Source organism: Asparagus officinalis, chromosome 7, assembly GCF_001876935.1.
Source record: "Asparagus officinalis chromosome 7, Aspof.V1, whole genome shotgun sequence".
In the NCBI taxonomy this organism is placed as follows: domain Eukaryota; kingdom Viridiplantae; phylum Streptophyta; class Magnoliopsida; order Asparagales; family Asparagaceae; genus Asparagus; species Asparagus officinalis.
Window position 1 is genome coordinate 67,554,392 of NC_033800.1, and position 27,666 is coordinate 67,582,057.

The following is a 27,666-nucleotide window of genomic DNA, read 5'->3' on the forward strand; positions in this document are numbered from 1 at the left end:
TAAAGAAGATCTACTTTAGATATTAATTTAGTCATTTAGCCGAACTTAATTGTGTTTGAACTTTGAATAGACAACTAGGAGAAGAGAGGCGTGTATTATGATTTGTGTTTGTTTAAAGAAAGGAAAAGGAATGGAGGAAAACTACATGACAAATATAAATTTAAGTCTAGGAATAAATTTAAAATTTGAAGTAAAGACCACTAAGAACTCGACCATTCCCCTCCCAGCCCTTCCACTTTTGAAGGATTAGGAAAGTAAGGAAATTTACCTTTTTTTTAACCCTCCTAATCCTTCCTGTCACTCACTAAAAATACATAAACAAACACAATTTTAGAGTGATTAACATTATAACCTTTCCAATTCCTCCCCTTCACTCCTAAAAAAGCTATTCAAACTTACCCTAAGAGCAAGGGCAGCAAGCTCTGAAGAGAGCTCTCAAGGCTGACGTGGCCGTGGAAAACAGCAGCCACCCCTCTAACAGCCCCTCTCCTTAGACCGACGTGGCGGTGGAGAGCTTCGGAGCTCCCAAGCTCTCCACAAATTTGTAGAGCGCTTGGGAGCTCCCAACTGAGAAAGAATCCCCCCCCCCCCCCCCACCAAGTACACAATTGCAGAGCTGAAAAAAATAGTGAAATCTGCCCAAAATTGAAGCCAAAAATCCAACCTTTTGTGTGCGGTGCGAACTTCACCTTCGCAGTTAGATCCTCTCCGATCGGCGGCGGCGGAGGTTGCGGGAGAGGGTTTGATTCGACGGGGGCTCGGTTGGGGAACCCTTGATTGGGGCGATCGGTTGGGGAGATGAAGAGGCCTGGACTGGATTCGAAGATTTGGGAAAACGAAGATTTGAGGACTGGATTCGAGCCAGGGCGATGACGGAGATGAAGATTTGGGGAAACGGAGAAGGGAAGATGATTTGGGGCGACGGAGATAATGAAGAGTTTTTATGTAAATTTTTTTTTAATTGGCTGCACAAGATTCCATAAATGAAATAAATGAGCCACCAGAGTTGAAAATGATGCAGATGAACAGTAAGAAAAATGCCCGTTAAAAATGACCGTTGAGTGAAAAATAATGCCGTTGAGTGAAAAAATGCCGTTAAAAATGACCGTTGAACAGTAAGAAAAAATCTATAAATTCACAATTCACTACACAAATCATTCCACACAACTCTCTCATAAAAAAAACTCTATATTTTCATATCAAATTACAAATCTCATGGATCCCTCCCAAAACAACTACTATTCGCAACTCCTTACCGGTGAAGGATCGACCTTATACTCGCCGTTCTATACAGAAGTCGTAGAAGAAGGTCATCCCATCGAGTTATCGCAATCCGCAACACAACAAGTGACATCCCAAGAAACACCGACCACGAAGAAGAAGAATGCTTACACGCGGTCCAAAAATTGGACTGTCCACGAGGATAAGCTTCTTGTGTCTGCTTGGCTGAACACGAGCCAAGACGCCATCCAAGGTACGGGACAACACAAAGATAAGTTTTGGCACAGAGCTAACGACTACTTTATCCAATACTCCGCCGATCCAACGAGCCGCACACCAAACCAAATGATGCATCGTTGGTCAACGATTCAACTGTCCGTCAACAAGTTCTGCGGGTGTGTTGCTCAGATTAAAGGAAGACAAAGATCTGGTATGAGAATTATTGACCAGGTAAATATTTTAACTTATATGTTTTTATGTAAACAACAAAGCATTGAAGAGAGGAATATATATGTTTAATTATGTTTGATTATTCTAAATTTAACTCTTGTGTAGACTGCAGAAGTAAAAGAATTATATCAATCTCTTTATGGTAAACCATTCGTGTTTGACCATTGCTGGGTTGAGTTGCGTCATCATCAAAAGTGGATCCAACAAATGGAAACTTACAATAAGATTCGATCACAGCCGAGAAGAACCACGAACTCTGATTCCTCACCAAACAATTCCATGCCAGCGACCCCCATCGAGTTGAACACTGACTCGGATGATGTGTTAGTAAGGCTTGAAGGGAGGAAAGCGGCAAAGCTCAAGAGGAAACAAAATGTGAAAAACTTTGGATCCGCTACGTCCATCATGGGAGAGGCTTTCGCGTGGATGAAGCAAACCACCAATCAAAAAATAGAGCTAAAACAAAAGAAACAAGATGACGATATCATGAAGATGGATCTCTCAACACTCAATTCAGTTCAACGACAATACTTTAAAATGTGTCAGGCAGAGATATTGGAGAAGTGGATGTCCAAGGGTTCTTCCTAATTATCATATATTGTACTCGCATCGCATCCTCATTAGTTCTTCCTAATTATCAAATATTATCTTGTATTAGATTTATGATTGTACTTGAAGTTGAAAATTTTGGCATTGAATGAAAACAACTACTTTATTGAAAATAAAATTGGCGTAGTACAACAACTTGAACTCATTTTCTGAAATTACATTAGACATAAAGAAACTTAATCCTCGTCGATGGATCCCTTGAGCTGCCACAGATGCTCGATCAAATCATTTTTTAGTGATTTGTGTGTTTGCGTGTTCCTGATCCGATGATGATTTTGGATGAACTCAGTTAGAGGCACCGTCTGCACATGAGAAGGTTCAACGACTGGTACCGAATCAGTAAAGTCGAAGTTGTTGTCCAATTGACAATCACGTTCATCTTCAACGATCATGTTATACATTATGATACAAGCTGTCATGATATCTTTCAGCACACAAGGTTGCTAGAAACGTCCTGGTCCACGAACAATCGCAAATCGGGCTTGCAACACGCCAAAAGCTCGCTCAACGTCTTTTCTTGCGCTTTCTTGTTGTTGAGCAAAGTACTTATGCTTGTTTCCTCGAGGTACTGGAATAGTCTTCACTAATGTGGACCACTCTAGGTAAATCCCGTCGGCGAGATAGTATCCCATATTATACTCGTGGCCATTGACAGTATAGTTGCACGGTGAAGCTCTTCCCTCCGCAAGTTGTGCGAAAACCGGTGAACGATGTAGAACATTATGGTCATTGTGAGATCCCGACAGTCCAAAGAAGGCATGCTATATCCAAAGATCTTTGCTAGCTACGGCCTCCAAAATAATTATAGGTTCATGAAAATATCCAATATACATACCTTGCTAGGCAGTTGGACAGTTCTTCCATGTCCAGTGCATGCAGTCGATGCTCCCAAGCATACCAGGAAAACCTCGTTGTGAACCTTCCTCGAGCAGGCGTGCAACGTCTTCATTAGTCGATGAACGAAGGTATTCCTCTCCAAAGATGTTGATAATCGATCGAACGAACCTCTTCACGCTCTCAAGCGACGTACTTTTACCGATCCGAACGTAATCGTCAACGGAGTCAGCGGATGCTCCATATGCGAGCATCCGCATAGCTACAGTAATCTTTTGAAGACTAGATAGTCCTAACTGTCCAGTACCATTCCTCTTTTGGACGAAGTACTTGTCATGTTCGACGACTGCGTCGTGGATTCGAAGGAATAACGAACGTGTCATTCTGAATCTTTGACGAAAATAATGAAGAGGATAAGTTGGTGCGTCAGCAAAATAATCTTGGAACAACCGATTGTGACCTTCCAGTCGATTTCGATGAAGCACAATACGTCTTTTGTGTTGAACTGAAGTTGAACATTTCTCTTGTTCTTCTTCCTCAACGACATCAGCTCCCATAAGAAAGAACGTCTTTATCATTTCATCATCGCTAGAGCTAGATAGGCTAGACATTTTGTTCTGGGAGATGATGGGTTGAGGAGAGAAGCCATCGAATTTTATAAGAATCAGTCGTTTGACAGTCAAAGTTTGCGATACCTCAAACTTCATGCCCAACCTCGAAGACCACGGGTTACCTCGAAGACCGTGTGCGTTCCCTCGAAAACCGCGGGTTACCTCAAAGACCGTGTGCGCTCCCTCGAAGGCTGTAGGTTACCTCAAAGACCGTGTGCGCTCTCTCGAAGGCCGTATCCAACGGTTAGAAATAAAATACAAGATGTTTAAATATAATTAAAAGTAATGGGTAAAATATTAAAATAGAAGAGGGGTTTTTTTTATATTGTTAGAGCTCCTAGCTAGGAACTTGTTGGAGCTCCATAAAAGGAGTGCCTCCCAAGGCTTAATTTTTTAATTTTTTTATTCTAAAATGCTTGAGAGCTCTTGAGAGCTTGCTGACTAAGACTCCCAACTGGGAGCTTGATGCACTTGCTCTAAGCCACCAAGTCTTAGATATAGATCCTCAGGCTGACATTGTGTCAACTGATCTGTTTGCTTGAATATGAGACAGCTACACTTTGGAGAAGATGGAAAGTAGAGACTGCTAATTTGATACATAAGCAAAAACAGATATAAAAAATAAAGGGGTGAAAAAGAAAGTAAGTTCATGCAAATTGAGCACTCTTCCAGTAAAACCAGCATAAACTCTTCATTCTCAGCGAAAGAACCAACCAAACATAAACGAGGCTATACAACAATACAAGTTGAGACTGCAGCAATTAAAATGATTCAGAGATCTCATCATTTAGATGATGAACAACCTCGGCATTACTAGCTTGTATACTATTTAGGCCATCCAAACCCTCACGGCCTATTGATCCCGACTTAATGGCAGCAGTAATCGTCCTCCGCAATCTCAGTAAGCCAACCTGTTTCGACACAACATAAAGCACCGCGGACATGAATACGAGAAACCCAATCACAATAATCACCCTGTTGTAAAGAGTCAATAAAGAGTGCAGCTAATCAAGAAACATACCACAGAAATATACTGAAGGACACACTTAATTTCTAGTTGCCTGTTACGATCGCATGCTTAATATGAGCAACCACAAGTAGTTACAGATATATGAAAGTTAACTTTTGTTCTGCCCCATATATTCGACTCTGGAAAAATTCTTACCTGCTCAATGAGAACCAGCTTGTATAATTGAGCTCAATCAGAAACTGACACGTCAGTCACTAATTTTAATTATTCATTCCATCTCTCTCACCCCCTCCATTGTACTTTTCTCTTCTCTTTATCATTGTTTTTGTTTCTCCTCTTCGAATCAATTGAGAACCCAACCCTTCAAACCTCGAATCAACGAAACATCACCTTCCACATTTTCTCACCATCAACAAACCTAGTGGCTGGAACCCTACGTGAAAACACTGACGAATCCGTCTCTATAAACCTCCTTATCATATAAAACCCTTCAAAAACCTGCCCTTTATCCCATCCTCAACTTTCTCCCTTGCAAACACAACCACCCTACCTTCCTCCCCAAAATCACACAAAATCTCCCTAATTTGAACTCAAAACCGTTCATAGACATATTGTAGTCCAAATAAACAGCCCAAATTTCCCTCTTTTTGGGGTAAATTTCATAAAATGAGCTCCATCTCCCTTCAGGCGGCAATTCAACTGTGACTTTATGAGATGAGGATGAGATGGGCTTGGTGACTTTGGATGATTCGAGGGTCTAAAGGTGCCAGTGGATAAAAGATGGTTGTTTTCAATTAGGGTTGTTTTGGCGTCGGTTAAAGGGATTAAAATGGAATTGAATAATTAAAGTGAGTGAGTGACACGTCTCACGTTTTAATTGAGCTAGAGTAGGCCAAGTTGGTATTCATTGAGTAGGCAAGAATTTTTCCTTGACTTGGGTGTATCTTTGAAAAAAAGTAAACTTTCTAACTATCACTTAGATCCCCTTGTGTACAAGCAGAGTTATCTCTATTTATCTACACCTGTCGCGTGGGTATCACGTGACGTCAATGTGTTGTGATTCTCTTATAGGTGTTGAACATGCACCCCGTATAATAACTTTGGTTGACCATCAGAGGGTCCAGTGCTAACAGAAAAGTTCTCAGGTATATTGAATTATAAAAAATTCTCAGGTTCAAACCCAGAATATGACCCGTCTTTTAAAGAAAAAAACAATATGAACAAGATCCAGTTGTTTCCTTATATAGTGTCATATAGATGAATACAATCTTTCTGTCATATCCTCTCGTTCATCCGGAAACTTTTCGTTAGGGAAAATGAACTTTGTGGGATTATCCATGAGCTTAAACAGCGTGCCCAATTCACACACCTGGATCACCTCGTCTCAAAAACTTACAAGTATATTATATCATACACCTTGCTACGGCATAGCACAAGCTGCACAAAATTCATTCCTATAACAAATTAAGTTAAAGTTTGATGGCAATGAAGTTGGCACTAACAGGGAAAAGCAAAAGGCATAGAAAGAAACTTCGATTATGGACAGCCAGAGCTTTCTAGTTAAATTTTTATGGCAAGGAACAAGGGATCTGTTACAATATAAAAATATAATCCTAAACCCTCACCACAACTTCGCAGTTTTGGTGTAATGATTAAAGGGAGTTAATTTAAGGTGATATCAGGGCAACCCAAGTTCAAATCTCACCGACCATGAATTTAAAGTGTATTTTCTAAAAAATTGACACCGCTGCGTAATTCAAGGTATCAGACCATAAAAAAGGGGAACTCAACCTGCAGCAGCATGTTAGAATATGAGAATATAATCCTCAACCCTCTATCACAACTTCGAAGTTTTGGTGTCATGGTTAGAGGGAGTTAATTTAAGAGGATCAACTAGAAGAAGCATTAACAACAATGGTATATAAAGAGAGTTACACTCATTTTGTTATTGATACAGTCCAACTCAAACTTTTTATGTGTGTGTGTGTGTGTCTGTGTGATAATACGGTCCAACTCAAAGTTAACAACTTTAGTTCAAAACTATACAATATTCAGTTAAAATAAATTGCTTTACTTGTCACTAACAAAGTAGAGATGTTTTACCTGTCCAAGACATCCTGATGACGCATTGTGGATAGCAATCTCCTAGTACGCATCAGTAAAGAGCGATGGCCTTTGTACTCACTCTCAGCCTTTTTTAAGAAACTAGTTGATCCCTCTGTTTGACAAATAATATATCCATAAGTTAGAAGGAAAACAAGCCGAGGTATAAACAACTAATATATAAGAAGAATTCTGTGGCAACTTATGCATCTCAAAAGATTCTATGGTCCAGAAGATAATGAGTTTCATACATTCTCTGATCTGGAAAATGGAACTAATCCATGAGCTACTTGGACCTTTATAATAAGTATTATTTGCTACGATTATTTTGAAAGAAAATCATGCCACACTGGTCATTTAGGGCATGTTGTGATGCTTTAAATGGAGCTCAGAAATATTTGTCAATGACGTTTTTAGTTTTCAAGTTTGTTGATGATAATTGCTCCAGTATTGAAAGTTGCGGAAAAATCAACTGCGACATCTCTTTTATCTTTGAAATGATGAGCCAATCAGCAAGAGATCCTCTAATGTCACACATGCAGTTTCCAGTCACCCAATACCAAATATACAGATGTCCCAACATCGATATTGTGGCTCTATTCAGATATGATGCTACATTCTTTGCAAATATATTGCCTTAAGCTAATCTCTAATCAACTCCTCTATATTCCAAGTAATCTTGATAGAATATGTAGTAGCCTATCCGCTTCAAACCAATTTCAAAACTGCATTTATAAGTTGATCGCTCTCTTGATACATGTCCCAAATTTAGAGAAGGTAATAATATCTCAGCACCATGTATAGAAGCTCTCAAGCGATTAAACCAATCCCCTATCCTTGAGATCATAAATAGTCATCCAGGAGGCACAAGCTGATCCCTAGTCGCGTTCTCTATGTTCCAAGGAACCCAAGTAGAAACTGTGCATCATATTTGTCCTTTAACTTGAAACCAATTTCATAACCAGCGGCTGCACATTGATTAGTGTATTAATATGTTTCATACATGTCCTCGTTTAAGGAAGTTAACTAATAATTTCTCAGCACCAAATCAATATTGGTACTAGTTTAAAATTCTTAAGACAGTAACAAAAACCCAAACTTCCCTTGCTATCTACATTTGTACTAGTTTAGAGTTCTTAAGACCCTCAAAACCACTACCACCATCATCACCAACCACCACCACCGAAAACTATGACAAACATGCGATGCTTGAATTTTCTAATTTCTAGATGTATTCAAATTACCACAAAGCTCGCGTGGCCTAAGCGTCTTCCATGAAGTCTGGCAGAATGTAACCAGCCATACTTTAAGTTTCTCTATAGCAGCCACAACCAAAGTTCTCTTTTATTTAGTTTTCTTTCTCAATATAGTTGATATCTAAATAGTGAAATAGATAACAGTGGAACAGGCGGTTGAATGTAAAACTATCTCATGTGCAGGATATTGTAAAGACCAAAAATCCACGAACCGAAATTTAATGAAAGAAGTCAGAGAATTTCTTTGACAGTACACCCATTTATCCATGAAGCGTTTTTATTGTACCTGATTGATCAGCCATACACTATTTATGTAATAAGTTATATATTTCTGGAAACTAAACACATTTCATAACCCCATCCTGAAAAGCTTAAAGCCGTAACAGGCTAGCCAAAACCAAAGAGTACAAATTCTCCAAAAATGAGTACAGAAGTATTGAGAATGCTGATATTGACATATAACAACACTGAGATAGAAAAAGAAAAAAAAGGCTGAGAGGTTAGAGGTAATTCCTACCAGGAATAGAAATGAGTTGAATGAGAGAAAATTAATCAAGATAGTTTGGGCATGTGCAATGGAGGTCAATAATTGCATCAGCTAGCTTAGGTTTAGTGAATGGAGTAATGAGGAGCAGAAATAGGCCCTAATAACACAGTTGACAATTAAAAGGTTTGTTGTATTTGTTTTTTTAGCTAACTCCTAAAATCAAGGTCCTGCCTGAGAAAATCATTCAGGGATGACGGATGATGGTAAATGGCAACACATATGTATCCTCAAACAAGAGAATATTAGAGCACATCATGCTTTTCCTGTCAATCTAGTGTGTGCAAACAATTATGAGAGTAAAGAAATTAACCGTTGATTAGGGGAAGTCAGACACTTAAGAGAGTAAAGAAATCAACCATTGACTAGGGAAGCCTAACATATTAGAGTGTTTGTAGATTATCCATTATGTGCCCCTGTCAGTGATAGCAATGATCATCTCTGTTTGCTATGTACTCCATATCTGTGTAAAAACCAGTGAGAAGTTGTTATTATCCTGACGTGACTCACAGATATTACTTCTTGACATAAAAGAACTATATTTATGCAATCACAAACAGTGTTTTAAATGTTGGCCGCCATGTCGGACATGTCGGCCTACGTATTGCGTTTTCAAAGTTCATGCCAGATATATCGAGAGACATGTTGGATATGTCGGGCAGATATATTGGGGGATATGTCAGGTATGTCGGCAGATTTTTTAGTTTGAAAAATTGGTTGATTTTTTGGTTATGTTTGTCTAATCAGGTTTGTATTTACATTCTTGTTTGTCTTAATGTTGCTTCCAAAGATAAAACTAGATCAGTTAGGGGAAATAAAAAAACAATCCGAAGTCATTTCCGTCGCTTCTCTTCTCTCTCCTTTGACATCTCATTGGTCTCTTCTCCGAGCTGTTCCTTCCACATCAATATTGGGTGATCTTCTCTCCTTAACTACCAACATCGGACTCCTCTTTTCTCGTCTCTTTCCTTCAAAGTCTAACCCTAAGCATCATAAGTTATTTTTTTTATATGGTTAGACAATAAAATTTATTAAGTATGTTAAGATTTCATTTATGATATTTATATTACATATATACACACCATCTGATATGGCAATCCGATATTTTTTTCATGTCCCCCAATATATCCCCGATTTCCGCTATCCTGCATGAATCTTAACCGTCCGATATGAACCCGACATCCGACGTTTAAAACCTTGATCACAAATGTTGAGACTGCAACTATGGAGTCCAAATCAGATAACTTTATCAAGAAGATTAAAGCACTTCCAGCTTGGTTCTTCAGAAATTTAAGACATATAATTAGAGTAAAACCGCAGATGCTCCAATAGGATTTAACATTACAAAAGAAACATCAGAAAAGAAGGGTGTTCTATGGGGTAAAACCATAATTGGATGAGTACAACAAATAATTTAACAAATAAAGAGATAACTTAAAGACTGAAAGGCCATTAGCAAGATACAGCAAATATGTAAAAGAATACCACTTGCTATCACTTCCACAACAAGACTTCAAATAACATACCAAAAGTTCCCAATGTACTTGTGCTTCTTTCAACCTCCTGTAAAAATCATCAATGATCAAACAATCAGTTACATTAACCCATCAATAAGCTAAACATAGAGAAAATTTAGCAAGACTAAAAACCTTCTAGACCCACCTGAACCATCAATTGACAAGTACGTCGAAGGCTTTCAGTAATGCTTTCTGCAGCAGATGTCATTCCAGCCTTTGTCCTAGAAATTATGAATAATGATTAAGCTCTTTAAACTAACTTTGCTACCAAAAATTGAAAGAAAGATAGCCATGCTATGGTAATAGCAAAGTTAAGTAAAATTTCAGTATGTGTAAAACCTTCATATGAACTTTCTGGCATATTTCAGGGTAGGTAATGTTTATTATTAATATGAGATTTACACTACCCAAGTGCACACATGCGTTAAAGCTAGTTATTAGAAAAGCATTCAATACGCAACAAATAGTCGTTACAACATTCATTCTATCTCGGTGATAAACAAATGTTTCGCTAAAAGAATAGTGCTCACTGTAGATTACGTCTACGAATTGTAGACTCTTCTCCACCTCCTAAAAGCAGCTCTCTCTGCAAACAAAAGCATCCAACATCAGTTCTATTATACCGAAAATAAAAGAGACAAGACAGTTGCACAAAGTTTCCATTAGGAACAATTAAGAGTGGTCAACTAGATTGATTAATTGGACAAGAACACCTAAAAGTCAGATGAAGCAAAGTTATCGTGCATTAATTGGGGCTATTAGTACAAAAAACAAAGTGCAAAGTAAGGATAGAGAAAAAAACTAATGAAGCATAAGAGGCAACTGGCTTCTTCCTGTGCCGCCTTTTGGATATTGGATTTTACTTGCAAATTAGCATCCCTCAAGCTCATATGCAAAAACTGGGAAGGAGGAAAAAAAAGTTAAAGACAACATTAAAAAATCAACACATAACAAAATACATGTTCAACTAAAAAATAGTATTATACCTCTGATACTGCTCCTTCCAAGACTTCCACATTGCATTCGCAGACTGCACCTCCTCTTCTGTGGGAAGTTGATGGGCTAGAAGGTCGAGCTTAACCTGCAATGACCTGAGCACCGCCATTCCGTCTTGTGCAGCACCATTCAATCTAGGAAGCGAATTCGCTTCCTCTGTCCCTCTTCCGGATTTCCCGCAACTCTCAATTGCTCTCACATGTTCTTGAGTCTGAACAAATGTTTGATCCCACTCCTTTCTCACACTCTCGACTGCCACTACAACTTCATCCATTATAACCTATAAAATTAATGACTGTCAAATGTCACAATACAAAAAAAATTCACTTGACATGAAGAAATGAATGATTTATCGGTTTCTTCATTGTGTGGGTTTATCAGTATCCCATACAAAATCAACGGAATGAAGTAACTTTTGCTAGTGAGGAGAGAATTAAACAAGGAAACAACACCAACTAATGAAAATGAACGAACTTTTCATTGTGACTTGGCATAAATGCTTGATACCAAATCTATACAGACTGCTAATTTATCAAACATCAAAATGGTTGCAGAATTCATTTCCAAACCTATACATCAAAATAACTGCATAATTCACTTGATGAATAGTAACGAGGTCATGTATTTTTTTCCCTTACTTTAAGGATTTCATCCAAACCCGACAGATCTCCCTCAAAATCAACAAAACGTCATGTATTTCATCATGAAGGGGAAAATCAAAAAGATATCAGCCAAGCTCCCCTTCTCTCCAGCAAAAATGGAAGTCTAAATTGCATGAACACGTGCTAAAATTGAAGTATTGATGATAATTTCTGCAAATAAGAATTTGTAAAGAATTCGACACTTTTGGGTGAAACAAACAAGAAAAAAACAATCAGCAAATGGCTTGGGAAATAAGAAATAGAGAAAGAGAAAGAAAAACTTACAGAGATCTCAGATCTGCAAATTCCCCATGCCGACGAGACTCTAGGATGAAAGAGGGAATCGACGCGCGAGAGAGAGAGAGAGAGAGAGAGAGAGAGAGAGAGAGAGAGAGGGAGAGAGAGAGAGAGCAGAGTGATGCTGGGCTTTGGGTTGGACTGTCATTTTCACTAGCATTGGCGCTGGGCCGTAGTTGGGTTGTGCTTCAAATGGTATTACATTTATTAAGTAGTTAGGTTGCCTTTGGATTCGAGGATTTGATTTCAAATTCTAGAATTTAAATTTTATAATTTCAATTCTTATTTCGTTGTTTGGTAATTACTGTAATTTCAAATCTGGAATTATCAATTCTAAATTCAGTGTTTGGGAAGCAATTCAGTTCTAGAATTCTCGATTAACTTTTTGAGAACTTTTAGAATTTCAATTCACTAAACTAGTGGACAAGACAAACCTAAAAAAATATGTAAAAACCCACATTTAATTCAAAATAAATTCTCTTACTCTAAAGTAGTAATAAAGATTATAACTTGATCATAATATGTAGGCAAAAGGGGAAAAAAGAGCATTGCTAGATGTCATAAATTAAAGAAAAGCCATATGGCTTATCATGATAAATGCTTCACAGAGTTTTTTTATCTTCAGTCCATAAAAACTTGTCCATATATATACTTCCACTATGTAATCCTTACTGGAGATTAAAGGTAGATCGCACTTACATTTCTTCCAATACAAACACATTCTTAAGTAATCTCGACATCTACTTAAATATAAATATATGCACAAATCAAGCTATTCTTGCAAAAAAGTCTTTAGCATAAGTGAGTCAACAAAAAAAGGGGAATTGTGCTATTTCTCCTGCTAGCTATAAGTTATTATGCAAGCTCATGTTGGGTAGGTTTGACATAAGATTGTTAAATATTTTTAATCGTGCAAAACTAAATGAAGGGGCATTTAAACAAGGTCAATAGGAAATCTATTAACACTTACATGACCAGAGTGTTTCTAACGATTGATGACCTATGGCTATGACTCCTTATGCATGCATATAAAGCAATACCAAAGCAATTTGCCACTCAAAAGTTAAGACCGGCAAAATATGTAATTCTCAAAAATAAGTGAGTAGGCAAATGATATTGAGACTCCAGTTGGTCTAAAATAGAAACAACAAAAAGAGAACAGAAAAGTCAAAAAAATATTAATAAAAATGGAATTACATGATAGAGGAACCTAATTACAAGGAACAACCTAATAACCATCAGCATATGCTTAGGGGTAGGCGTGGGCCAGCCCGAACTGCTAGTCAAACTGGGCCAGCTCACCTTGGATCAAGACCCAACCCAGCCCACACCCACCCCTACATATGCTCCATTGTTGGAATTAACATCACTAAAAAGTTAATGTACCTTAAGATTGGGCTAAGATTGCAGTATGGAGGTTGAATTAGGAGCCAATATATACATTTAAAACTATCATGTAGGTGAATAAACGTAACTTGAAAAAGTATGCATTATAACAGACATATCAAATGACATTTTCAATGTTTAAAACTAGCATATGAAGTGGTGTCAGTTCCAAGAGTGGCAATGAAGGAGACTATTTTTGGCTTCGGAGTTTTTTAAGAGAAGCCTAAACATGTACTGGGAGAAAGAATGAGACAAAAGTCATCAAAGAAAATTCAAATGAGAAGCTACCTTACTCTTTTGCACAGATCCACTAATCTAGGGGCCAAATATATGAAAGAATAAAAAGGCAAAAATCTTTCTGAAGTGTGCAACCCTACTCAACGTGCTTCCAATATATAATCACATTTTTGCTGCAATTATAAGAAACTTTCACGCGAATGATCATGAAATTTGCATGTGTGTGCAGTCCCATTAGTCATATGATTTTCAGGAGAAAGTATTTACTACAAATGCACATACATAAACTTCAAAAATGTAGTATTTACAATGAGAGCTCATGTGCATTACCCATGTACCAGTTAGTGCAAAATTCAACATACAATACAGGATGACTATTTGTAGCAGCTGTGACTTTATAAAAATAACCTAAGACACATAATTTCTTGGTGTATCTATGCCAAAGACATATCTGAAGTTACAAAATCTCTAGCAGCTTTTTTGCAACGAACACCATACGTTTATTTGGTAAATACAAAGCTATCTTTTTGTTTTTACATGACCACCATGAGCTCCGATGAAAATGACAATAATGGAGCGTAATTGTGATCACTCCATCAGTATGTGATGATTTCCAAATTACAGAATGCAATATATACTAAAAAAAATATCCTTTCTTGCAAATGAATTCAAGTAATTGCAGACATAACACAGCAATCACTCATTAATTATATAGATGCTTCTAGTAAAATATGAAAGTGCAAGAGCTAACAAAATTTTAACCCAATGATTCAACTGGTTTCTACCTTAATTACATAAAAAATCAGCTACATCACCAGTCAGGCTATTTTTTAATCATAATTTGACATGGTTTGTTACTTATTTCTCTCTGAAATAATCAAATTCATTAGTCTCTCTATGTTACGCCTGGACGGTAATTAAGAGTAAAAACAAGAAATTAACAACAAAGATCCTTGCTTGCTGTACTTTTTGACCCAGTTCAGTGATCGTGAGTTGAGAAAAACGAAATAAGTGAATAAGAAAATGCAATGAAACTACAACGAGAAAGTGAGTAGTAAAGGACTCACTTTGGCCTTGGATCGCCATTGCCACTACCAGAAGGATGATAGGGCTTGCTAAATAAATCCGCAATTGATCTAGGGTTAGGATTTCTACGAAAGTGGAGAGAGGGGAGAGAGAGATCGGGGGGCAAAAGATAGAAATCCCGCAATCGATCTAGGGTTAGGGTTTCTAGAGACCGGGGGCGAGAGAGCGGGGCTGATCGGGAGCAATCGCGATCGAGAGAAGGATTGGGAGCGGATCACGATCTAAGAACAGGATTTCGAAATGACGCAGGTAGCTGTCATTTATGGAAAGTTAAATAAAGGAAAGGAAAACGGAAAGTAAATGGTTATGGGAATTGAGCGATGGCGGGTGAGAAGCCTCAAGTTGAGATTGTGAAGGGCGTCAATGGCCTCGACAAGGTTGTGCTTCGAGAAGTGAGGGGGAGCTCTGTTGAGGTCGGTGACAGTCTCTTAAATCACCTCAGAGCCTGTTTGGATTTGTAGGGGTGAAGGGAAGTTAAAAGGGAAAGTAGGTGAGAGAATGGAAGGGAACAAGTTCCCTTCTCTTTGGTTACACCCAATTTGGGGTAATAAATTTTATACTATTAGGGGGTGAATCAAGGGGAACTAGGGTGAATAACTTCATTTTCTAAATGTTCCCAACAAGGTAAATGGAGGTAAATGGTTCCCCTAACTTCCCTTCACCCTTATTCCCCTCAACCCAAACAAGCCCTCAATGTTGGGAATTTTTTTTGTAGGATTTGCTGTCAAAAAAGAAAATAATTAGTATAAATCCGAAATTAAAAAGTTAGAACATCATGTCTGAACAGGTGCAGTCGTGATTTCACTATCCTAGAAGATAGAGGACCCGCCTATCGCCCTGACGTAATCGATCCTCTCCCCCTAGCGGTAAAAACCCCTGGAAAACGACCGGGCTCTGTACTCGGGCGAGAGTAGCAGAGCTTCTGCTCAGACGAAAATGGTTGCCCGGAAAAATAATGAGCACGGTAACAAAACTTTGAGAAAGAAATGGAGAAAGAATCGTTTGTAGAAGAAGAGAGGATGTTGCTTTTCACTATGTCTTCCGAGGAGGAGAACCCCGATATATATAGGAGCTGGAGGCCAAAGAGCCGTTGTTCCGAATCCACATACATTACGCAGGATCCGCGTAACTCCTCACGCCAATTCCGCATTCGTTACGAACAAGTCACGCAGAATGAAAATGGAAAAATGAAAATACTGAGATCCAAAAAAGTGTAAGTGTAAGTGTGTGGCGTGGCGCGTGCGAGCGGCGGCGACGGCGTGGCGAGGGGCGCGCGTGCGCGCGCGTGTGAGTTATGCAAAGCCCACAAAGCCCAAAACACTATTCAATGCTCAATAAAATGTGAACCAATATAAACCTCTTGAAGTTCCTTCCATTTTCCAATGTTGGACTATTCACAAACGCAAATTTGCCTTTTCATGAACAAAATATCCAACAGTCCCCCCCCCAAAAGGCAATATTGACTGAAAACTCAAAATCAATAAATATATCAATAAATTATAAAAAGGATATAGGTTGGGCAACCTTTCATATCGTAAATTCGGGAGATGTAGCTTTTGGCTTTGAACTTTTCCTTATGAGTTCATCGCCACCTGAGGGACATAATGGACTAGGCCTTGAATTAGGCCACTTGAACCAAGTATTGACGAAAATACATACAATACATCTTCATCTATTGAGCAAAGCTGGTTGAGCGTTAAAGGTCATGCTAACAATAACCGACTCATGAGAGTTTTTAGGGGTTAGCCCAGGCCCCCCAACCGCGGCCATCACGGTTCCTCTCACGTAGGTAAGTCCTCCAAGGGTACTACAGCTGGATATAATACCCTCCGTAATACACGCGTTGGACTTATTAAGAGTAAAACTCAGCTTAACCAACTGTATCATAAGAGCATCGTCATCATAGAGAAGGATAGGAGTAAATGCTACATAATGATATATAAATATATCTAGGTTGATGCTCCACACGAGTGTCACTTGTCCAGCTTGTTTCTACCACATTGAACCAATTGGGACTATGTTTCCAAATAAAGGTTGGGTTACTGCTGTCAGTGACCTCATCTATGGGCTTAACCTCATCTCCCTCGATGAATCCAGAACCACACTCCTGGATAATTCCTTAGTCAAAGGGTCAGCAAGATTCTTCTCAAACTTTACAAAGTCCAAGATCATAACTTTGCCTAATAGGCGTTGTACAGATTTATATCTTTATTTGAATATGTCTGTTAAGTTTTTTATTTACATGCACTTGCTTTAGAAGCTCTATGGTGGATCTAGAATCATAGTGAATGGAAATAGGAGGAGAGGGTTTAGGGACCAAAGGAAGTTCAGAGAGAAGATCTTTTAACCATTCTGCTTCTGTGCAAGTGATATAAAGAGCAATCAATTCAGACTCCATGGTGCTCTTGGCAATCACTGTTTGCTTACAGGATTTTCAGGATACAGCTGTACCACAAAAAAGAAATACATATCCAGATGTTGACTTTACACTGTTAGAATCTGTGACCCAATTGGTGTCATTGTACCCTTCTATAACATCAGGGTAATCAGTGCAAGTCAAGTAATAGTCAACTGTGCCTTTCAGGTATTTGAATACTCTTTCTAAGGCAGACCAGTGGTCTTGGCTAGGGTTGCTAGTATACCGGCTCAGTCTCCCTACAGTATAAGCTATATCGGGTCTGGTCGAGTTGGATATGTATAGGAAAGATCCAATAAGCTGAGAATACTTTAGCTGGGAGACAGGTTCACCTTCATTCTTCTTCAAGGATATTGAAGAACCATAAGATGTGGAAACAGGTTTAGAGTTATGAAAGTTGAATTTAATCAGCATTTTCTTAATATTGTGAGAAAGACTCAAAGATATTCATCTAGTGTCTCTAGTGATTTTCATTCCAAGTATCATATCAGCAAGACCTAAGTCTTTCATATCAAAGTTCTTGGATAGATAATTCTTAACCTTTAAGATTAATTCAAGAGTTGTTCCAAAGATGAGGATATCATCAACATAGAGACAGAGGATGACATAGTTATTGTTTATTACTTTAGTGTAAACACACTTGTCGTGTTTATTCACAGTGAAACCATATTGCGTAATGACTTTGTCAAATTTTTTGTGCCATTGTTTAGGAGCTTGTTTAAGATTATACAAAGATTTAACAAGTTTACAGACTTTGTTTTCCTGACCCTTAGCAATAAATCCTTCATGTTGGTGCATATAGATCTCTTCATCTAAATCACCATTTAGGAAAGTAGTCTTGACATCCATCTGATGTATGATCAGCTTATGGATAGCAGCAAAGGCTAGTAATACTCGGATAGTAAAGATTTGGGCTACAGGAGAATAGGTATCAAAATAATCAATGTACTTTTGCTGAGTATAGCATTTAGCTACTAATCTAGCTTTAAATTTATCTATGGAACCATCAGCTCTAAGTTTCTTCTTGAATATCCATTTACAACCAACAGGTTTAGAGTTTGGAGGTAAGTCGGTGAGTATCCTGTTGGCCTTCTTGTTTTGATAATGATTTAACAAACAATTTACATCTAATATTGTTTGTCTAGTGTTTGTGTTTTGTTATTTATTGTAGACAAACAATAAATTAGAGGATGGATGAAATTGCACTTCAACGATCATATCCAATGGAGGTTAGCGGAATAGTGGGTGAAGCCTATGCAATTCAAGTTGAAGATCCAAGTTCTAGCTTCATCCGTAATGTGTACCAAGTCAAGCTTATTAAAGATCAAGATAGCTTGGGTAACATTAGTTTAGGTTTATTTAAATATGAAACAATTGAATATAATTGGAAAATATATTTTTGTTTCATGTTTATATGCTTACATATGATTTCATCAATATCAATTTTATTTAGTTCAATGAAATCATGTTTATTGTTTTGAAAGTTTGCAAAACAAGTATTTTTGTGAAAATATTATTTTCTTGGTTTATAGACTTAACAATAATCATATACATCTCTTATTAAGTCTACAAAATCATTTTGTAAAGTTTCAAAATATGGTTTAGCCAAAATGTCAAAATTCATGTGTTCACATTTTTATGTTTTGGACTATTTTGCAAAATAATGATATTTCTCATTTGGGAAGTCTTTTTTGAAAACCAGTTTTTGTAACATGGTTATTATCATGCTTACAATCATTTCTCAAAGTTTTATATTTTTTAGAATTTATTTGATATTTTTAAACCCAGTTTAAAGTTGAGTTTTTCTGTGCACTTCAAGTCTGTGCATGTTTAGTCGACTCATTAGTCGACTCATGAGTTAACTCACGAAGTGTAGCGCAGTTGTGATTTTTCTTTTGCTGAGTCGACTCATATAACCCGACTCATTAGTCGACTCATAAGTCGACTCACGAAGTGCAGCGGAGTTGTGATTTTTTTTCTGCTGAGTCGACTCATATAAGCCGACTCATAAGTCGACTTATGAAAGAGCCATTGTATAGTAACAGCTAGTTTCTAGCAGTGTTTTCTGGGGGGGGTTTTGGTCTTTTTTGGGGGTTTTTGCTGAAGTTTTGGGTTCCTATAAATACCGCATTGCTCTCATTTTTCAGTTAATCAAGAGAATGTTTTAAGAAAGATTAACAAGGGTTTAAAGTTTGGTTTAAGTTTGTTTAAAAAGCTTTTAAGCATTTTTCTAGTTTCAGTTTGTGAAGAGAATTTCACAAGAGCAAGTGGAGATCATCATTTGGTGTTTGAGCAGTCACTCTTCTCCCTCTCTCTTGTTATCATCTAGAGAAGTTTTCCCAAACTCATTCTAGTTATTTATTATTTTGTTTCTAATTTCCATAAGCTAGATTTATATTGAGTTTAGTTAAATTGTTTTTATTGAATCTCTTTGTTCATACATAACCTATTGAGCTTATAGTATTTACATTCATAGTATATTTTGGGTTGTGGGGTTTGTGACTTAGAGTTGTGCCTAATTGAGTTCTCACATTGTTTAGAGAACAATCATTTGTTGTGTTTAATCTGTGAAGTTCACTTTGTAATACACTTGTACACCGAGAGGAGTGTGTGGTGAGGACGGAGTCGATATCGACGGTCTCCAAGTTTTACGGGTTGATGGCGGCTTCTTGGCCACCTCTTGGACTTGAGCTCGTGCCTGCACTAACATTGCGCGGCGCTTGCGAATGCGCTCCTTAAGCGTCGAACGATTCCGTTTGACCCGGACCCATTCGCTCGTTGGCGGCTTGGAGGAACTGCCATTCATACACCGAGAGGAGTGTGTGGTGAGGACGGAGTCGATATCGAGAGGAGTGGCGTCGGTGGCCTAGTGAGAGATGATAATTCCGAGCACTTGAGGGGGTCGATACGTGAGGATCAACACTTGAGGTTGTAGCTTGTGTATGTACTTTGTAAGGATTTGTGAGAGTTGTCGGTTGACTTGATAACCGAGTGTGTAGAGTTTTCGGTTAGCTAGAAAACCGAGTGGTAGAGAAGTTCCGGCTTCCAAACCGGGTTGTGTAGTGGATTCTCCCCGGGAGTGGGGAGCGGAGAATTAGGATGGAAGGTCCGAACTCTGTGATCATTTCCTTGTATTTGGGTTTGGCATTGGTGTATTTATTCTTGCATATTGTTATATCGTCATTGTTGCATGATCATATTGTTTACTCTTGTTTATATTGTATATCCTTGCACATATCTTGTAGCATATCATACTTACTATAATATATTTGCTAGTAAGTTTTAATTGGCATTTAAATCAGATTAGATTAACATAAACCATATTCACCCCCCCCTCTCTAGGGTTCTTTCATAGCGACCTTGGGGTCTAACATATCCAAGTATGGTTTTTCATGATAGATTTAATCTCATTATCAATGGCTTCTTTCCAGAAAGGAGATTCAGGTGAATCCATTGCTTCTTGGAATGAGCTTGGATCACCTTCAACAAGAAAGGTAAAGAAGTCTTCTCCAAAATTCTTTTAAATTCTACCTCTTTTACTTCTTCGAGGTTCAATGTCAAAAGGCTGAGAAGAACTAGATGATGGTAGATCAGAAGGAATATATGTTCTAGGATTTTTTGAGATTTTGGATTTGAAAGGAAAGATATTTTTAAAGAAGACTGCATCTCTTGCTTCAATGATAATGTTGTTGGATATGTCACTGATTTTAGAGTTAATGACCAAAAATCTGTTAACATTGTTATCTAGTGCATATCCAATAAAAGCAATATCTACAGTCTTAGAACCAAATTTTCTCTTCTTAAGTTCGGGAATAGCTACCTTAGCCAAGCAACCCCAAACCCGGAAGAAGTTCAACCTAGGAGATCTCCCCTTCCAATATTCATAAGAAGTTATATCAGAATATTTCTGGGGAATCCTATTGAGAATGAAGCAAGCATAAAGAAGAGCTTCACTCCAGAGATTTTCAGGTATTCCTGAACTGAGTAACATACAGTTTACCATGTATATTAGGGTTCTGTTCTTTCGTTCAGCTACCCCATTAGACTGTGGTGTAAAGGGAGTAGTAACCTCATGAATAATACAGTGTTCTTGGCAATATTCAGTCATATCATTTGAGGTATACTCCTCCCTACCCGATCAGATCTTAGAATCTTGATTTTTCTGTCAAGTTGGTTCTCAGATTCAGCTTTATATACATTAAACATATCTAAGACTTCATATTTACTTCTGAGAAGATAGGTGTAACAATATCTGGAGTGATCGTCTATAAATGTCACAAAATATCTCCTACCCCCTCGAGTGAGAACTCGGTTTGAGTCACACACGTCACTATGAATTAATTCGAGAGGTTCGAAGTTTCTAGTTATAGACTTGAAGGGTTTTTTTAGTGTGTTCCCCTTGAACACATATCTCACACTTAGATGAGAGATCATGAGAGGATTTAGGAATAAGATTTAATTTGATCATTCTTTGCAAGGTTTGGAAATTGACATGTCCTAGTTGTCCATGTCAGACATCACAAGACTCAACAATTTATGCAATAGAAGACTCAGAAATTTTATTAGAACTGGAATTGTTTACATTGAGTTTGAAAAGACCATTACAGATAAAACCTTTTCCAATGAATACATTATTTTCCATTACAGATAAAACATTTTCCAATGAATACATTATTTTTGGTAATCACAAATTTATTTGATTCATTTACAATCCTAAAGCCAGCTCTAAGGAGAAGAGATTCACTGATCAAATTGCGACGGAGAGAAGGAACATGATGGACGCCTTGCAGATTTATAACTTTCCCAGAGGTCATGATGAGCTCTATACATCCACTTCTAATTATTTGTTTGATAGAGTCATCTGCTAAGCGTATGCTTCCTCCACATGATTCTAGATAAGTTGAAAACCAAGAGCGATCATTACAAACATGAATATTAGCTCCGGAATCTAAGTACTAGTCAGTGGAAGAAGTAAGGAAATTCACAAGATAGGATGAAAATGCTAACCTGAAGGAAGTTGGATTCTCTTTAATCATATTAACTTTGTTGGATCCATTTTCTTTAGGAGTAGGTTTAGCCGATTTCTTCTTCCGAAAGAAACAGTTGGGAGCCAGGTGGTTGGTTCTACCACAGACATAACAGAGCTTTCCATCAGACTTATGGCTGGAAGAGTTGTAATTGGATTTGGAAGATGATTTGTTGAAGGATTGATGGTTTTTCTTGAATTTCTTTCCTTTCAGTTTAAATTTCCTACATTTAGGCTTATCCTCTACCAAGTTCACTTTAGCTTTTGATTCAGACTTAGTTTTGGAATTTTGTTTTTGCTATTCTTCAATACGAATAGCCTTGAGGACTTCAGTTAAGGTTAGATCTCCTTGCTTGTGCTGGAGATCTCTAGCAAATCTAGACCAGGATGGAGGGAGTTTATCAATCAGACATGAAACTTTATAGTCATCAGTAAAGGTGTTTCCTTTTGATTGGAGGTGACAGAGGAAATTTTGAAATTCATGAATTTGTTTATTAATGGGCTTGTCATCAACCATCATGAACTTATGGAAGGAAGAGGAAGTGAAGCGCAGAATTCTGGCATCATCATAGTCATATTCTGCTTCAAGAGCATTCCATAGGTCATTAGCACTTTTGAACTCATAATAAATGTCATAGAGGTTGTCCGCAAGTGCACTAAGAATCCTATGATAATAATGATAATTGATTTCTTCTGGTTTTATAGAGCTAGAAAAGGAGCTAGCATCAGAACCAGAAGTGGAAGGAAATGGTTCAGGTTGTGGACCATATACAGGAGAATTGGTGGGTTGAGATCCACTGGATGAAGAATCAGGAGTGTCAATGGCTGAAAGGAGACCTAGGGTTGTGAGCTAGTATCTCATTTGATTAGCCCACTGTTTGTAGTTAACACTGGTGAACTTCTCAGGTTTGACACTCTTGGAATGATCAGGATTAGCCATAAGTCCACTTTGAGTTTACTAGTCTAGGCATTTGGTATCTGATAGAATAAATATTTTGCCAATGCCACTCAACTAGTAACTTAGAGGATTATGACTTAGGATATGAACTAGATATGTAAACTAGCAATAAAATAATGATTGCAATAAATAATTTTTTAAAATTAATACAGCATGGCAAAATTTATTTATTTTTAATAAGGAACAGTAACAAAAAACTTGTTTAAAAAGAACAGTTATGTTTTCCAATAAAAAGGAACAAAAACGTTTTTTTATTTAATAAAACTGGTTTTCCGAGTTTAAACAACAACAAATTAATTAACTAATTAATCTAATGAATAGTAAAGAAATTTTTTCCCATGAAGAGTAAAAAATATCGGTTGAACAGTAACCATTTTCCCCACATAAACTAATTAAAGCAATTAATTAATATATAAACAAATAAAGCAATTAAAGGTAATTAATTAACAATAATTTATCAGTAGGAAATTTAAAATTATATATATATATCTAAAACCCCAACACACCAAGTTTGGGGTGAACCCGTCGTCGTTTGACCCTTCATCCACTCGTATCAATTTTAACGGTTTTGAATGAATAGAACTTTTCACATGGCTCGATGGAAGGTCAAACGACGACGGATTCACCCCAAACTTGGTGTGTTGGGGTTTTAGAATATGTAGATCAAGTTTAACAGAGCGGATCATCCACAATGTCGCTCAATCATGTGATTTTAGAGGCGTCAAGGAGGAAATCCCCTCCTATGACAAGGATACTCATTAATCTATCTATATATATATAAACAGTAATACTCTCTGATGAACAGTAACAGAAAATAATTTTTTTAAAATTATAAACAAAATACCGATGAGCAGAAGCAAGATGAATTCGGGTGAACAGTAAACCCGATGAACAGTAAATTTTTTTTTTTAAATCGAATTTAATACAGAAATACCAAAAAATTATGTAATAATTAAAAGCAATTAATTTCAGATCTAAATTAACAGCAAAAAAAACTCTATCTTCTAGATTGCTGTCAAAAAGAAAATAATTAGTATAAATCCGAAATTAAAAAGTTAGAACACCAAGCCTAAACGGGTGCAGTCGTGATTTCACTGCCCTAGAAGATAGATGACCCGTCTATCACCCTGGCGCAGTCGATCCTCTCTCCCTAGCGATAAAAGCTCCCAGAAAACGACCGGGCTCTGTACTCGGGCGAGAGTAGCAGAGCTTCTACTCAGACGAAGATGGTTACCCAGAAAAATAATGAACACAATAACAAAACTTTGAGAAAGAAATAGAGAAAGAATCGTTTGCAGAAGAAGAGAGGATGTTGCTTTTCACTATGTCTTCCGAGGAGGAGAACCCCGATATATCTAGGAGCTGGAGGCCAAAGAGCCGTTGCTCCGAATCCGCATACGTTACACAGGATCCGCGTAACTCCCCACGCCAATTCCGCATTCGTTACGAACGAGTCATGCAGAATGAAAACGAAAAAAATGAAAATACCGAGATCCAAAAAAATGTAAGTGTAAGTGTGCGGCGTGGCGTGTGCGGGCGGCGGCGTGGCGAGGGGCGCGCGCGCGTGTGAGTTATGCAAAGCCCATAACACTATTCAAGGCCCAATAAAATGTGAACCAATATAAACCTCTTGGAGTTCCTTCCATTTCCCAATGTGGGACTATTCACAAAGACAAAATTGCCTTTTCATGAAGAAAATATCCAATAAGATTTTGGATAATTAGTTTCTATGATGATTAATTTATCGATTATAATGGTGTATGGATGCTTTGCTAGTGCAGTGATAGACCTGGATCTATTTCTCAGTTTCTTGATTTAGGGATTTTATATATTTCTATGAATTTTCATGCCAGGTGGAGGTATGAAATCTTCGTATTGGGGTTTAGTGTTGATTTTGCATCAGTTGTTAATTTTTTACCAAGGTGTTTTTATTGTTGTGTTTTTCTAGAAAAACACATTGGTGTTTTGTTTTTTCTCCTTAAATGTTTTGAAAACACCATTGTGATTTTTTAAAAGTGTTTTTATCCCAAACCACTGGATGCAATCCTTATGAACATATCCACTGTCATTCCCGCCACCACCATCATCAACATCACCACTGGCAAAACCACCCGGTGCCGACGATCGATGCCGGCACCATGTACCAGTTAATAGGAATTTTCTGATTCTTACTCCAAAAAGTTTTTTTTATACAAATTACCGTGATAATGTCAGCTACATGATGATATTATGAGCTACATGAATAAATTATGATATAGGATTTCTTGCATTATATTCACATATTCTCCAAATTGTAACCAAATATTTTATGTAAATGAAAATTCACTCGAAACGCTCTCAATTAACAACAAATAATTCTAAGAAGACGAGGTAATCACAAAACCCTAAAATTTCCCCTACCTCGGCTCTCCTAGTTCGCCTCAACTTTGGACCTGATCAAGTGTAGAGAATCACGAAACGAGCTCGCAGAGAGTTCGGATCTTTGTCGTCGGATGACGCTGGTTTCAGAGCATGGAAGATAACGGGTTCGGGTTTTGAGGAAGTGGATTTGGAGGAGGCAGCGACGAGATCTGAAGGCGGCAACGGTGACGGGATCCAAAGGCGGCGGCGGCGACAGCGACGCCATCTAAAGGCGGCGACGAGATCTGAGGTGGCGACGACGACGCGATTTGAAGGCGGCGACGGCGACGGGATCTAAAGGAGGAGAAGAAGACGACGACGACGGCGGGCGCGCTAGGCGGGACACGAAAATGGCGATCGGCGGGGCGCGGCGGCTAAGTGGGACACGATGACGGGCGATGGCGGGCCAACGATCTGAGGTGAGGACGAAGCTGGGGTAAGTTGGGTCGATGATTTGGGGGAAATGAAAACACGGGACTTAAAACAGCCTTTTGTTGTTTTGTGAAAGCTGTTTAAATTCTGGATTGTTGTGGTTTTGAACCAAAAAACAACTCGGTTCTCAAACACGTTTTGTTTTGTTTTGTTTTTTTACAAAACACAACAGAAACATCACAAACACCCTGGCTACCAAACGCAGAAACATCACAAACACCCTGGCTACCAAACACTTGAATCGAGAGATTCTAGATGTTTTAGCGTTTTTGAGTGCATCACTATTATTGGCTCGACGGAATGAATGATTTTATATTATACATATCAATTCACCAAGATAGTAAAGAAAAAGGTCATTGATTTGGGGTGTTTTTGTATTAATCATATGGAGAACATAAGGTATGGAAGAATATTGAAAAATTCACCATATACCACAGTCAATTTTAGACTTTTAATACCATCCGCGGGTGGGACTCATGGTCAGCAGCTCTCCATGGGGGAGTGTATCTCTCCAGGCTATTGCCCGTTGTTGGTCAGGAGTTCGAATCCTCGTAGCCGCATTCACCTAGTTTCCCTTGGTTTAAGGGTGGGGACGGAAACCCGGGGTTTTATTGGTCACCAAATCCAGCTCAGCCCGTTGTATGCTCACCAGTTCGCGTCCCAGTGGTCCCCACGCTGCTCGCCCGCGCTCTGCCCGTGGGGATGAGCCCCTAGTATTAAGGGTAGCTCCTTGTAGATGTGAAGGGAACAAGGGGAATCGAACCAGGGCCGCTGGCGGGGCTCCGAAGGAGTTAAACTGAGCTGGGGTGACCAAGTTTCCCTTGCCATCAAAAAAATTTTAGACTTTTAATTGGTCGGTATTTTGTTTTCCGTCTCGATTCACTCTTTTGTTAGTTGCATACATTATTACTGTTATGGTTTTTTACTATCATTTGAACTCATTAGATGCATAGTTTTCATTGTAGCCTACCAATTTTGAAGTTCCCTATTCGCTTAGTAATTTTTTTCTCCATTATCTATATATTTTTGGCATGGAGATGGTGTAAAATCATGGGGGGAAAATCTTATTCAAGTAGTATACATATATTTTTGCATAGTTAACTTCTATTATAGATGGTTGTCACTTGAGAATAATAATATATATTCACATGTGGTCTGTAGGTGTATTTGTATGGAGGACATGTATTCTCTTGGAAAAATGAGCATGAGGAAGAGTTTGCTTTTTCTCAGCAGTATGGTATTGAAATCACTTGCTTGAGCGAGAGCGTTTGGGAATCAGAGTATTTTTTTTCGTTTCCATTGCTTTTTTTTTAAAAAAACAATTTAAATTTGTTTGGGAACTGTAGCGTTTTTTTGAGCTGTCCCTTTACAAAAGCCAAAACATCCACGGTTTTCTCAAAACACCAAAAAGGTGTTTTGAGTTCCCCGTGTCTTATTTTTTCCCCCAAAACCCGATCGCCTTTTCTCTCCCTCAACCCTAACACCGACGCCTCGCCTCCAGTTCCCCCAAGCGCGGTCACCGTCGCCGCCTTCCAAAGCCCTTCGCTGCTGAGTTCTCCCCCAAAACTCGTCGTCGTCGTTGTCGCTGTCGCCGTCGCCTCCAGTTCCCCCAAGCGCCGTCACCGTCGCCGCCTTCCAAAGCCCTTCCCTGCTGAGTTCTCCCCCAAAACTCGTCG

The 27,666-nt window shown here is 38.2% G+C and overlaps 1 protein-coding gene across 5 annotated transcripts; it reads right to left on the reverse strand.

Moving 5' to 3' along the window:
* Window positions 4,355-25,855, reverse strand: LOC109848022. Of its 5 annotated transcripts, none has more exons than XM_020417283.1 (8): window positions 14,740-15,227; window positions 11,102-11,391; window positions 10,918-11,014; window positions 10,646-10,701; window positions 10,261-10,336; window positions 10,125-10,161; window positions 6,799-6,913; window positions 4,355-4,700 (listed from the first exon to the last, which is right to left on the reverse strand). In XM_020417283.1, exons 5-8 carry the CDS (start codon window positions 10,321-10,323, stop codon window positions 4,487-4,489), a joined length of 429 nt encoding a protein of 142 aa, XP_020272872.1. In that variant the 5' UTR covers window positions 10,324-10,336; window positions 10,646-10,701; window positions 10,918-11,014; window positions 11,102-11,391; window positions 14,740-15,227; the 3' UTR covers window positions 4,355-4,486. The 5 variants fall into 5 exon arrangements, with proteins under 5 accessions (XP_020272872.1, XP_020272870.1, XP_020272871.1 ...); XM_020417281.1 differs by lacking the exon at window positions 14,740-15,227 and adding exons at window positions 11,750-11,923; window positions 12,038-12,536 and having other exon boundaries at window positions 10,646-11,014; XM_020417282.1 differs by lacking the exon at window positions 14,740-15,227 and adding an exon at window positions 25,559-25,855 and having other exon boundaries at window positions 10,646-11,014.

Bases quoted from the DNA above. Each gene is read 5' to 3' on its own strand.
- LOC109848022 (XM_020417282.1), bottom strand. From the start codon at position 10,323: ATGACATCTGCTGCAGAAAGCATTACTGAAAGCCTTCGACGTACTTGT. The intron at 10,162-10,260 runs GTGGGTCTAGAA...TGATTTTTACAG, and splicing joins CTTGTCAATTGATGGTTCAG to GAGGTTGAAAGAAGCACAAG. The intron at 6,914-10,124 runs GTATGTTATTTG...TTTGTCAAACAG, and splicing joins AAGTACATTGGGAACTTTTG to AGGGATCAACTAGTTTCTTA.